Source organism: Protomyctophum bolini, assembly GCF_963924005.1.
Source record: "Protomyctophum bolini genome assembly, chromosome: 10".
Classification (NCBI taxonomy): domain Eukaryota; kingdom Metazoa; phylum Chordata; class Actinopteri; order Myctophiformes; family Myctophidae; genus Protomyctophum; species Protomyctophum bolini.
In genome coordinates, this window is record NC_137871.1 from 32,193,816 (window position 1) to 32,205,963 (window position 12,148).

The following is a 12,148-nucleotide window of genomic DNA, read 5'->3' on the forward strand; positions in this document are numbered from 1 at the left end:
TGTGTGTGTGTGTGTGTGTGTGTGTGTGTGTGTGTGTGTGTGTGTGTGTGTGTGTGTGTGTGTGTCACACACACACACAGTGTGTGAGAAAATAATATGATAAGCCTAAAAGATGACCACCCATGCTCATCTACTAGCTGAGTATTTGGGCCAGGGCCAATTTAATTTATGTCCATCAATTAATGTAAACTCAATACCCCAAAACATCATCAGTTCCTGAGCTGCATAATGTGATAAAGTGACGTGTTGTGAATTCACATTAAGTTAAACAGAGCAGCTCAAACGCTATCCAGCAGAAACATATCACTGGTTGCAGGCAAACTGCCCTGACTGGTGAACCCTCACAGATTTTAATTAACGTCACCTGCATGTTCAGCGTACAGGCCATGCGTGAATGCAAGAGAGGTGCAATAGGGCGCTGGTTCCCAACGCCGGGTCCGGGGACCACCAGGGGTCCAAAAAATCTAGCCTTTTATGTGTCTGTAACTCTTGAGAGTGTACAAATGGAACCGATTTGTACAGATTTAAATTAAGTATGAGCATAGGGGGGTGTATATGGGGGTTCCAGACTCCAGTAGGCCTATAGTTTAGTTGAGTGATTCTAAAGCTTTATAGTTTCAAGGACCCTGAAAGATTACGACACAGACCTCCATTTGATTGTGTTTGTCCTTTATTTGGGCGGTGCACACCACTCCAATGACTGCCTTTGTGTGTCCCTACTGTATGTGTGTCTATCTGTTTGGGGTATGAACAATACCGCTGGGTGACCTAAAGTGGCACTGTTGAGCAACCGACAGGCCCATTCACACTGAGCACTATAATTTTAACAATAAAAATCTAATAAAACTGTACGGTACAGTACGGTACAGAGTGTTAATTTAACTCTCTGTCTCAGAGCTACACAGCCCCGTAAAGGTGTGTTCAGTCTTGGATGGTTAGAGTGGCGCGATTGCATACAAAGTCTATGCAAAGACGAGAAGTTGCTCGAGCGGGTGCGGTGCGACCTGGCGCAGCACAAACGGGACGAACCAAGGCGAATATTTAAATTCAAGTCTGAACGCACCTTAAGAGTTAATCTGGACTCCTGTTGGACCCCCGAAACTGGCATTGAGAACTAGCTCTAATATATATGAGGACTGGGACAGTACATTGTGACTGTGACATCACACTGTCATCACTATGATGAAAACGGCAGTTGGCACTATCCGTGGACATGAAGTGAGGCTCATCTTTCACTGCATACATAATTTAATTAGCTCCATGTTTATCAACAGAATAGTAGTAGGCTATTGTTGGATCAGATCGGATGAAAACGTATTTAGAAAGTGCCATCATAGTAGAAACTTGGCTACACACAGTCAGTGGTGCCAGTATTAGTGTAGTGCATTTACTCAGTGGTTGAAAAAGTACTCAAATGTTTTACTTGAGTAAAAGTATCAATACTGCAATACTCTTGTGTAATTCAAAATGACCGCACTATTATTTGACAGCAGTTACTATTTACTTGAGACACTATTGACACATGTAGATTCTGCGTCTGATGATAATAAAATAATCTTATTGTCCTCGAAGGGATATTTGTCTTTGATTTGACATGATTGGTTGACAAGTGGTATTGCTTGCAGGCGCAAATAAATTGTCTCCCCTCGGTCCCCTACGCAAGCAGACAGACTAGCTCAATGGTTGGAATAAGAATTAGAATTTCAGCACTTGATGCAGGAGACGCAAGTTCAAACCTGGGGTAGAATAGGAACGTTTCAGAAGCTACCTTTACATCTTCCACCACTGCAGTGCTGCCATTATGAATCATGTGAATGTGTTTATACCTGCGTGTACAATTAGTTTTGCCTGCTCCTTCCTTTGTTTTTGTTTTTGTTTTATTTCTTCTGGGCATCAGCTGTCATCCGGTGTTTTTAACATCACAGCGCTATGAATTGTGGACCATTTGCCCAAGGCAAAGTCTGCATGCAAACTTACAAAGTCTGAGAGAAACACCCATACATTTTGTCTTGCGTGCATGATATGAAAGGGCTCTCAGTCCCACGATTTTATAGTGGGACAGGACAGCCCTGAACCGAGGGCGATATATGACTTCAAATTAATATTGCGATTATTTCAAGCAGTACACAGTACACACACGCACACACACACACACACACACACACACACACACACACACTATAAACGTGCATGCCTCTCGATCATTCGATTAACCTACATGAGAAAGATTAATTCCGTTATTGGTTATGAATATCAGTTTTGATATATTTTTGGTCATGAAAAATCAGATGGTCTGGGGGGGTCACTCAATAATAAAAGCAGGAAAAAGGCCTAATGTTAAAACATGGCTAAAATGCCGACATGCAGCCACAACAGGTCTTAATCAGGGCAAACATTCAATAGAGGCTGTCAGCCATACCTGAACCCTTGCGGATTTAACCGGAATGTGCATCAAAGTCAGCGAGTGTGTAGCATGGACACTAGGCCCAAACAGAGACCCATCCTGATTCCTCTGGCTAAATGCCACTACAACCGTGCAAGTTCTAAAAGAAAGTTCTCAATCTGCCCAGTAGATGGCAGGCTTTCTCCTGCCTATGCAAGCAAGTACTAGTCAGGCTTTGTCCTAAAATAGAAATATCTCAGTAAACCATTAGGTTGTTCATTCTGTTGTAATTGTTCACCAGGGGTTGAATGCAGTTACTGGCAGTGGCAAGCTGCACATGGTGTTTCATAACCTTGCACTGGGATATTTTAGAAGTTAAATTACTTGACTTTTTTTTAAAGCAGGGTACGTGGATCCGAGGGAAGGTAGACAGAGGGGTCTGTAAAACAGAGAGGCCTATCTCTGGGTAAAGGGTTGCTGCTGTTTGTCTCAGCTTCATTCTGCCAAGAGGATTCACTCTAGAGTCTTACGGAGCAGCATGAGGCACTTAACCCTTTATTATCCTGTTTGCCCGTAATTGACTATCAAAGAACGTCAGCGCGAGAGGCACTCTTTTGTAGTTCCTTTGAACACAGCGTGATGTCGTTTCAAAACTCGTCCATCTAAGCAGGGAAAGAAAGAAAGAGAAAGGAAAAAAAGCAACGTATAGCTGGTTGAAGTTGTAGCTTTGGCTGCGATCCAGCACAGGTGTGCTCAGTGCTGGGCGAGAAGAGGTGCTATCGTATGACAGGAGCACTGCTGGAGGGACTTGAGAGAGAGAGAGAGAGAGAGAGAGAGAGAGAGAGCGCGCCTGCCTCCCGGGCCTGCTCGAGTGCTCGATATACCTCTCCGAGCTGCTCCACGAGAGACGTTCACCACCTCCCCACCAGTGGAACATTAAACCCCTTTGTGCGTCTAAATACCTGAGACTCCACATTACTAAAAGTGGGAAATCTGAGAAATCCCAACTTGGTAGACAATAGAATGACCTGAGTCTCCTCAGGGTCATGGTAGTAGCTAATCCCCAGGTAGAAGGACTAAAGTTACTGCTCTTATGGCAACTTTTCGGGGCTTCAATACGACAATAGGACACAGCTGTGCTCTATATCTCCAACGGGTACTTCACGTTTATTCCTTCCTTCTGCAGTCTTAGCTTGTGCTTGTAGTTTTATAATTGATATTAACACCTCACAAGTGCAAACACATTTAAAAGCTAATGTCAGATTACCTCCTGTTGCTTGTTTTGGCACAGATGTGGCATGTGCCATGTGTATTTGTTTTTCTGACTACTGCGGGCTTGTTTACTTACAGCTTAATCAAGTCTACTTTTTATTTATTTTTGTAAAGCTATGATTACCTCTCCATTCAGAATTAACAGCATTTAGTCACGCAAATGGGAATACTCACACATAAATACTTGAAAATTGATTTTATTATTGGGCTTAATGGGTTAAAATGCAGTATGTATGTGTAGAAATATGCATATACCGGTATACACAAACAACCGCCTACTTCCCCCACCCCCCTATTACTCATCGGAGCAGTATTTCTCTTCCAGCCTGAGTGGAATGTCATTATGTCCCCTCCTGCTCCACTGTGCACGTCTTCGCCTCTGTTTCAGGTATAAAACAGCTGTCACCACACACAGACAGATGGATGCGAGCATCATACCCGACCCGACCAGCAGCGTCAGCTGCGCCTGGTTGGCGGTCCCCTCCTCCGGCAGCTCGCAGACGGGCGCCTCGGTGGGGGTCTGAGCCAGCCGGTACGGCAGAGAGCGAGGAACGCTGTCCAGGCGGCAGGGTCCTATGGACTCGTTGACCAGCAGGTTGACCCACACGGTGGTGTGGAGCGGGGACGGCTTGCCCCCGTCGCTGACCACGACAAACAGGTGATGCATGCCCAGGTCCTTCCCCGTCAGATGCTGGGCCAGCGTGATGTTTCCGGACCTGGAGTCCAGCCGGAAGGGGCTGCTGCTGTGCTGGGCTGGCTGCCGTGCCGCCATGGTGTACGTGATGTCCGAGTTCAGTCCAGAGTCCTGGTCCACGGCGTATATCTTTGCGACCATGGCGCCTGCCCTCGTCGACGTGGGGACGGTCAGACAGGACAGGTTGCTGTTGGGAAGGATGACCTTTGGCTGGTTGTCATTGACGTCTTCCACAAAGACCGTCACCCTGGCGACGGAGGTCAAGGGGGAGGGACGGCCGTTGTCGGTGGCCACGAGGTACAGCTCGTAGCGGTCCTCTGTCTCTCTGTCCATGCCGGCGGTGCACCGCAGCGTCCCGTGGGCATTGTCCACCACGAAGGCTCCGCTGCCGTTGACCACGCGCACCTCCGCACGCCCGTTCTCCCCTTCGTCCGGGTCCGTCACGCCCACCCTCCCCACCGGGGCGAGCGCCGGCACATTCTCGGGGACAAAAAAGACGAAGTGCGGGGTGAGGAACGCGGGCGCGTTGTCGTTCTGGTCCAGGACCCGGATGCACACCGTCGCCGCCGACTCCAGCGGAGGAGACCCTCCGTCCCTCGCCAGCACGGTGAGCGTATGCACGTCCTGCCGCTCCCTGTCCAGCGGGACGGACACGGACAGCCGGCCCGTCACGCGGTCCATCTTGAATATGGCGGCCGTGTGCTTGCCCAGCCTGTAGGTCACCCTGCCGTTGTGGCCGCTGTCCGCATCCGCCGCTCTGATCTTCAGCAGCGACGCCCCGGGTTCGTTGTTCTCCTCCACCTCCAGCTGGTAGTGAGAGCGTGGGAAGCCAGGGGCGTTGTCGTTGACGTCGACCACCAGGACCCTTATCGCTCGCCTGGAGTGCGGAGTCGTGACGCCTTCGGCCGGCAGCCCTACCGCCACCACCGAAATATCATATTCCCTTTTCATCTCGTAATCTAAGGGCTCCGCCGTTGACAGAAGATACTTGCCATTCTGCAGGTTTAAAGTGAAAGGCCCCTCTCCTTCGATGGACAGAGACGTGCCTTTCAAGTGGCCGTCCCCCCCCAGCTCCAAGAGAGCCAAGACAGTGGGCGGCTGGTTCTCGGGTAACATTATAGTCGCGTTTTGATGCTCCGCTATGAACCCGATCTTTATTGCCGGCACTTGGCCTGCCGCAGGGAGCACGGATACGGTTACCCGAGTGTCTGTTGGGGGGCAGTGATAGCCGCTGGCTAACACTTTCAACACCAGCTCCTCGAAGCTGTCACTCTGCAGGTCCTGTGCGAGTGTGATGTGCCCCGTGCGACTGTCCAGGCTAAACAGCTTCCTGGCCCGCTCAGAGACTTTGGGACTGAAAGAGTAGCTGACGGCGGCGTTGGGGCCAATGTCTTGGTCTGTGGCGACGACCCGAGTCACCGCCGTGCCCCGGGGGGCGTCCCCTGGGACGGTGACGCTGCGGGGTCCGTCGGAGGTGAAGCTCGGACAGTTGTCGTTAACGTCAGTCACTCTGACGGTCAGACTCGCCGTGGCACTTAGAGGAGGGAAGCCACAGTCGGAGGCCACCAGGGTCATCTGATGCTCAGCCCGGGTCTCTCTGTCTATGGGCTTTTCCACTACTAACATCATGACGTGGCCTTCTTCCACTGTTAAAGTGAAAAGGCCGTCGGAACCTTCCAGACGGTAGTGCACTTCTCCGTTGGGCCCGGTGTCTCTGTCCTGGGCCTGTTCGTCCAAAAGAAAACGGGTCCCCACAGACACGTCCTCCGGCACGCTCAGGTGGATCATGTCGTTTTGGAAGCGAGGCGCGTTGTCGTTTATGTCCTCCAACACCACGAGAAATTGTATGAGGTCTCCGGAGGGCCCGACGATGGCATTGTGTGGGAGGACACATTCCTTAGCTTGCGTCTCCTCGGGGCAGAGCGCCTCGCGGTCCAACTTTCTCTCCGTGGTGTAGAGTTCCCCCGTGTTCCCAGCCATCCACAGGTAGTCCTGGGTCAGGAGCTGGTATGGAGGGGGGAAGTCTCTGCTGATGGTCCCGACTCGAATGCCAGCCTCCCTCTCCTCTGGAATGGAAAACCGGACATCAGAACCACACAAAATCTGCCTGAGATGCAGAATGACCAGCACACTCTAATGGAGAAAATAAACAGGCGTTAACTTGCAGGAAAGTACACCAGCACAATGAAAATGATAGACAGATTACAGTCTACAGTTAGTATTTACTGTGTGTGTGTGTGTGTGTGTGTGTGTGTGTGTGTGTGTGTGTGTGTGTGTGTGTGTGTGTGTGTGTGTGTGTGTGTGTGTGTGTGTGTGTGTGTGTGTGTGTGTGTGTGTGTGTGTGTGTGTGTGTGTGTGTGTGTGTGTGTGTGTGTGTGTGTGCATATACAGGTCCATCCCAACGAATTAGAATAATCTGAAAAAGTTCATTATTTGCCATAATGTAATAAAAATAAATAAACTTTCATATATTTTAGATTAATTACACCACAACTGAAATAAGTCATTGTTTTAATTTTTATTCTTTTATTGTTTTAATATTGATGATTGTCGTACAGCTCATGACAATCAAAAAATCTCAATGAATTAGAATATGATCCACGAGGGGCAAGGTGGCACAGTTGGTAGTGCTGTCGCCTCACAGCTAGAAGGTCCTGGGTTCGATTCCCGCTCGGGGCACTGTGGGTGCTGGCTGCGTGTTTCCTCCTCCGCGTCATCAGTGCCCATACCCGAAGGCGGGGTTGGCGAAAGGGCCTTTCTGTGTGGAGTTTGCATGTTCTCCCCGTGTCCCCTAGGGTAGGTACCCTCACAAAAACATGCAGTAATCCTGGTCTCTAAAACTGCCTCCCCCTGGCCAGCCGGGGCGCCTGATGGAGGGGAAAGGAACTGGTTGGAATAACGTGTTCCTTCCACGCGCTATGTCCAACCAGGGAAACTCCCCCCTGTCAGGTGTAAGGGTGCAACTTGGACTCTCAGGCATGAAGGGAGCATGAGTTAAGTCCGTTGCTCTCCCCAGGTTGGCGGAGGGTGTGTAGAGCCCAGGATTACAGTAGATGATTGGCACAGGGGTGAAAAATGGGTTACAAAAATCGTGGGATAAAAAATATATATATAAAAAAAAAAAAAAAGAATATGATCCACTGATATTGACTGAACATTTAACAATGGTTTCAACACAGCCACAGGCTGAACACCTCCATGCCACACCCCATTGATGAAATAATTTGTTCAAAAGTAGCCCAGACCAAGTAGTAACTGCATACATTAATATACTTGTCAGATGGTCGACATTTCTCGTTTAAAAAAATCTCGTAAAATATTAAAATTCACTGAGATAGGATTGATTTTCATGAGCTGTACGCCATAAGCATCAATATTAAAACAATAAAGGCTTAAATTATTTCAGTTGTGTAATGAATCTAAAATATATGAAAGTTTATTTATTTTTATTACATTATGGCAAATAATGAACTTTTTCAGATTATTCTAATTCGTTGGGATAATGATATGGTGATATGGGATAATGATATGGTGGCATTTATGCCTCAGTGAGCCCTTTTAAAAGCACTAACGTGTTGAAGGTAATGTGATATCCCTCAGCCTCCACAAACCAATTACTCAAACCCGCAGGACTTATCAAATGACTAATCAAATCTTGGCTCTTACAAATGAATATTCACGTTCGGACATCATGGCTTCTAGATTTACAGAAATATTCTAATTAGCCGTTTGCTCGTTAAGTACAGAGGCACTCGAAGGGTATCACTTTTCATACAGTCCGTGACATGAAAGCGACCATGTAACCTAACGCAGCCACTCAAGGACACTTTGCCATGCCGCTTCAAATATTTTACTATACTTTCGCCCTAAGATTAGGTAACCAGACGATGGCATCTTTTCTTTTGCAGTTGCATCAAATCAAACCTAAACCTACACCTAATCAAAAGGCGTTCAAGCATGTGTCAAAACATTTTGGTTTGTTTTCTTCCAGATTAAAAGTGTTATTTTGGATTCACTAACCTGCAGTAGTCCCGCCCGGCGGTTCATATTATCTGGAGACCCATGATGGCCCATAGCCCTCATTCATGGTACCGTAGTCGTTTGCCAGAGAGTGCGAGTGCCGAGATCAGCCAGGTAGGCATGCCTCCTGTACCTGGCTGAGGCCCCTCCCCTACAACACCTTACATGGTCTTACAACGGCTTAAGGCTGATTCATACTTCATCCTACGATGGTGTCGCGTGCCAAAAAACACCCGATCTACAAGGTCATAACGCACTGACCTTGTAGATCGGGTGTTTTTGGGCACGTAACACCACCGTGCGGTAGAGCATACATTTGCCGGTAGTAGAACGTTGAGCCAATACACTTGTTCTTCTGGTTCTTTTTTTAAATATAGGAAAGAGTAAACTGAGACACTGTGATTGTTTAAACTGTGTGTGTGTGTGTGTGTGTGTGTGTGTGTGTGTGTGTGCGTGCGTGCGCAATTATTCATTAGGAGGATTACTGAATCCCTGGGCACCACTTGAGCCCTATTTGTCACAAATGGCAGATCTAAAGCTATTTGCTACTTTTGAAGTTATTTGCCTAAATAAATAGGGATGCCACGTTGCTTAAAACTCTCTCTTTCTGAGAAATAAATAAATGAATAATAATCAACATAATAATAATTTCACCCTGTATGTGATGTGACCAATTATGTTTATTCCGATTAAGTGCTGCGAAAACCAACAGGAAAACGTTAGGTATTCACAGCTTGGTTCTGTCCTCTGTATGATAATATAGCTTTGGCAATGTATTTGTCTCATCACAATCTGCACTTCCACAAAAGAAATGCTGTGCAAGTTTACGCTTCCATAATATGCACTGCAGGTCTTTATAATGCTGTTAAAACGCTCTGCTGTCTTTCACAGCAATGTTATGTCTATAATTCTGTATGCATTACAACAAGAAATGCTCAATAATGTTTAGGTTTGTTTAGTTGCATATGAACCTCTAGAAGGTGGGGTAGGACCTGCCATTTGCACTTGAGTGACTGAATATTGCCGAATTTGGAAAGTTGATTTGTTTGCTTTCTTGTCTCTTTCTTCTTGATTCTTGTTGGTCTATGTAGATGTGTGTACGTTGGCTATACTTGTTAATTAACACATGTTATTTCTAGATAAACATATAGGCTACTGTTCCCTTATGCACAGATGTAAAGTTTTTAACAGTGGCATTGTTGGCTGGCTGCTATAATGGTCAGATATACATAATATGGCACCCTACTGTGAGTGTGACCCTAGGCATCAAGGAGAACGCATGCTGTATTTTTACAGTAAAAAAGTGGTCAGACCTTGTGCCCTTTGTATTTTCTTTTCTTTTATTGAGATGAGAGGGAAGGCTTTGGAGGAGCCTAAATGACGGAATTAGTATTATCTCTGGGGACTTGCAGAGCAGAACATTGTGCGTGCCCATAGCTACTCTTAGACGGGAGGTCGAGCACATTTTTCAAAAAGTTTTAAAATTAAAGTGTATTATTAGTAGCCTATTATCTCCATGGTTACCTCCTGTACTCCCATTTCTTTGTTCTAAACTGCACTTTTCAAAGGATTCAGGAAATCCAAGAGACTACCACAAAACATTTCAACGGTTTCTGAATTCAAATATTTCACTCACTTATATTCACTCATACTGTAATAATAATAAACTTTATTTACACCTTGCCTTTCATGCCTTTACAGAGCAGTGAAAAGAGAAAAGCAGAAAACTATCGTTAGCATTAGAACAAAGGCAAAAACAGTAACGCTAAATAATAGCAAAGAACATAAAATGGCAGCAAATCAGGTATAAAACAGTGACTACAGTACATGTAAAAGAAAAAAAAAGATTTTAAAATCTCAACTAAAAGCAAGAGTGTGTAGAAGTAGGTCTTGAGCTGTGCTCTAGAGGCTGCCTGTCTAGGGTATAGTGGGAGTTTATTCCAGGCCATCGGCATGCACATTCATATTCACTCATGCATTCACTTTCTGTTGACGGTATATCATCATATTCCCTGTTGATAGACTATGTACATATTATCCATATCCAGATGACTTTTGAAGGCCAGACACTGTACATATATTGGACGGACAACAGCGAATATGATACTGTCTATCATATATCTTTCCCTCTCTCGCCCTGTTCTGGTTATAAATTAGATTGTACATTTTTTTTATAGACTGTTAACTGTCTTGTCAGACTATTAGTCCATGTATTTGTATTTATCTTGATTGCATTTTATCTTGCTCACATCTCTCTTAGACTCTTACCCTGGCGGGTAAGAGTAGGGCGATAAGAATGAGATCAAAGACAAACCAAGGAGGTAATGCCTGCATCTATCTATCCTGTGTGGGTTTCATGCTTTAGTGCTGCATGTTGGCTGCCAAGACACCTGAATTTCCCCACAGGGTCCCAGATCGATGGAGGTTTATCTTATCCGACTTAATTGTTTTCTTTGCACTCGATTTACGTGACCATTTACCCTGTCGTTTGTTATCCAGGGTTCATCACGCCATTCACTCTGAACTAGCACTCTCTAAGTCTCTCTCATGGATAAGGGTGTCTGTCTGCTGTGCTGAATGCCTAAATGTGTTTGTGAAGGAGACATACAGCAACACTATCATTTATTTTAAATCATCACTGAATGTACTTAATTGTCTCCACCAGGCCGAAGGCATGGGGAGAGAGTATGTTTTGCACGCCGTCCGTCCGTGTGTGTGTGTGTGTGTGTGTGTGTCTGTCTGTCCGGCCGTCTGTGAACAGCTAATCTCCGGCACCGTTAACCGGTCGATGCCACATTTTGCGCACACACACTCCCTGGATGCCAACGATGAACCTCTTCCCCAAAATTTCCAGAACGGACTGTTATAGCGCCACCAGGAGGCCGCTTTGTGCAAAACAAGTTTTTGGACAGTACACCTACAGATTTTGTCCAAACATCACGCAAATTGGTACACAGTCTCTCTAGAGCCATTCAACGAAACTTGTCTTTCAGATTTCTCAGACTCCATCCTGATTGGCTAAGATTGGCTTCCAAAGTTCGCAGGAGTGCTCAGTTTCAAACAAAATGCTGCAAATCATGAACACATCGTGTGATTTCCGTGAAATTGTGCACGCACATTCCCCACTAGGGAAATGCCACATGAACATTTTCAACTCAGCCTCATGGTGGCGCCATAACTGGCCGAAAAGTGTTTTTACCTATAACTGCAACTTTGTATGCCAACTCCCTAGTGGCCAAGGAAAAACCTTTGCCTGGAATTTTTCACATCTGCTCTTTATAGCGCCACCAGGAGGCCGACATATGTAAAACACATTTTCTAATATTACTCCTTCAGATTTTATCCAAATTTCACTCAAATTGGTACACATGCTCTCCATAGTCATGTGATCAAGCCAGGTTTGTTTGATTTCTCATAATCCACCCTCATTAGCTACAATTGGCTTCTAAACTTTTCAGGAGTAGCCCGCTTTGTACTACTCAACTACTCAACGCAGCGTCCGATTGTGGTGAAACTGCATGCATATTCCCACTAGGCTTTGGAAGAAATGCCACTTGACAGTTTTCAAATGGTGGCGCTACAACAGGCCAAGCCGCGTCACACACACACACACACACACACACACACACACACACACACACACGTTTATATTGCTCCTAAACATTTTGCCAAACATCAAACACACACTCCTATCCTCCTGGTGGAGACCTGTGCCCAGAAGGGCACTTTTTCTAGTTGAGTACTGCATTTAAGTTTAATACTTTAATACTTTTAAAAAA

General features: G+C 46.0%; 1 protein-coding gene across 1 annotated transcript; it reads right to left on the minus strand.

Moving 5' to 3' along the window:
- Positions 1 to 3,950: 3,950 nt before the first annotated feature.
- pcdh20l (protocadherin 20-like) lies at positions 3,951 to 8,423 on the minus strand (the record flags this gene model as incomplete). The annotated part of the gene is made up of 2 exons (XM_080773457.1): positions 3,951 to 6,482; positions 8,370 to 8,423. The coding sequence occupies 2 exons, from the start codon at positions 8,421 to 8,423 to the stop codon at positions 3,951 to 3,953; spliced, it is 2,586 nt and encodes an 861-aa protein (XP_080629583.1).
- Between the last annotated feature and the right edge of the window lie 3,725 nt (positions 8,424 to 12,148).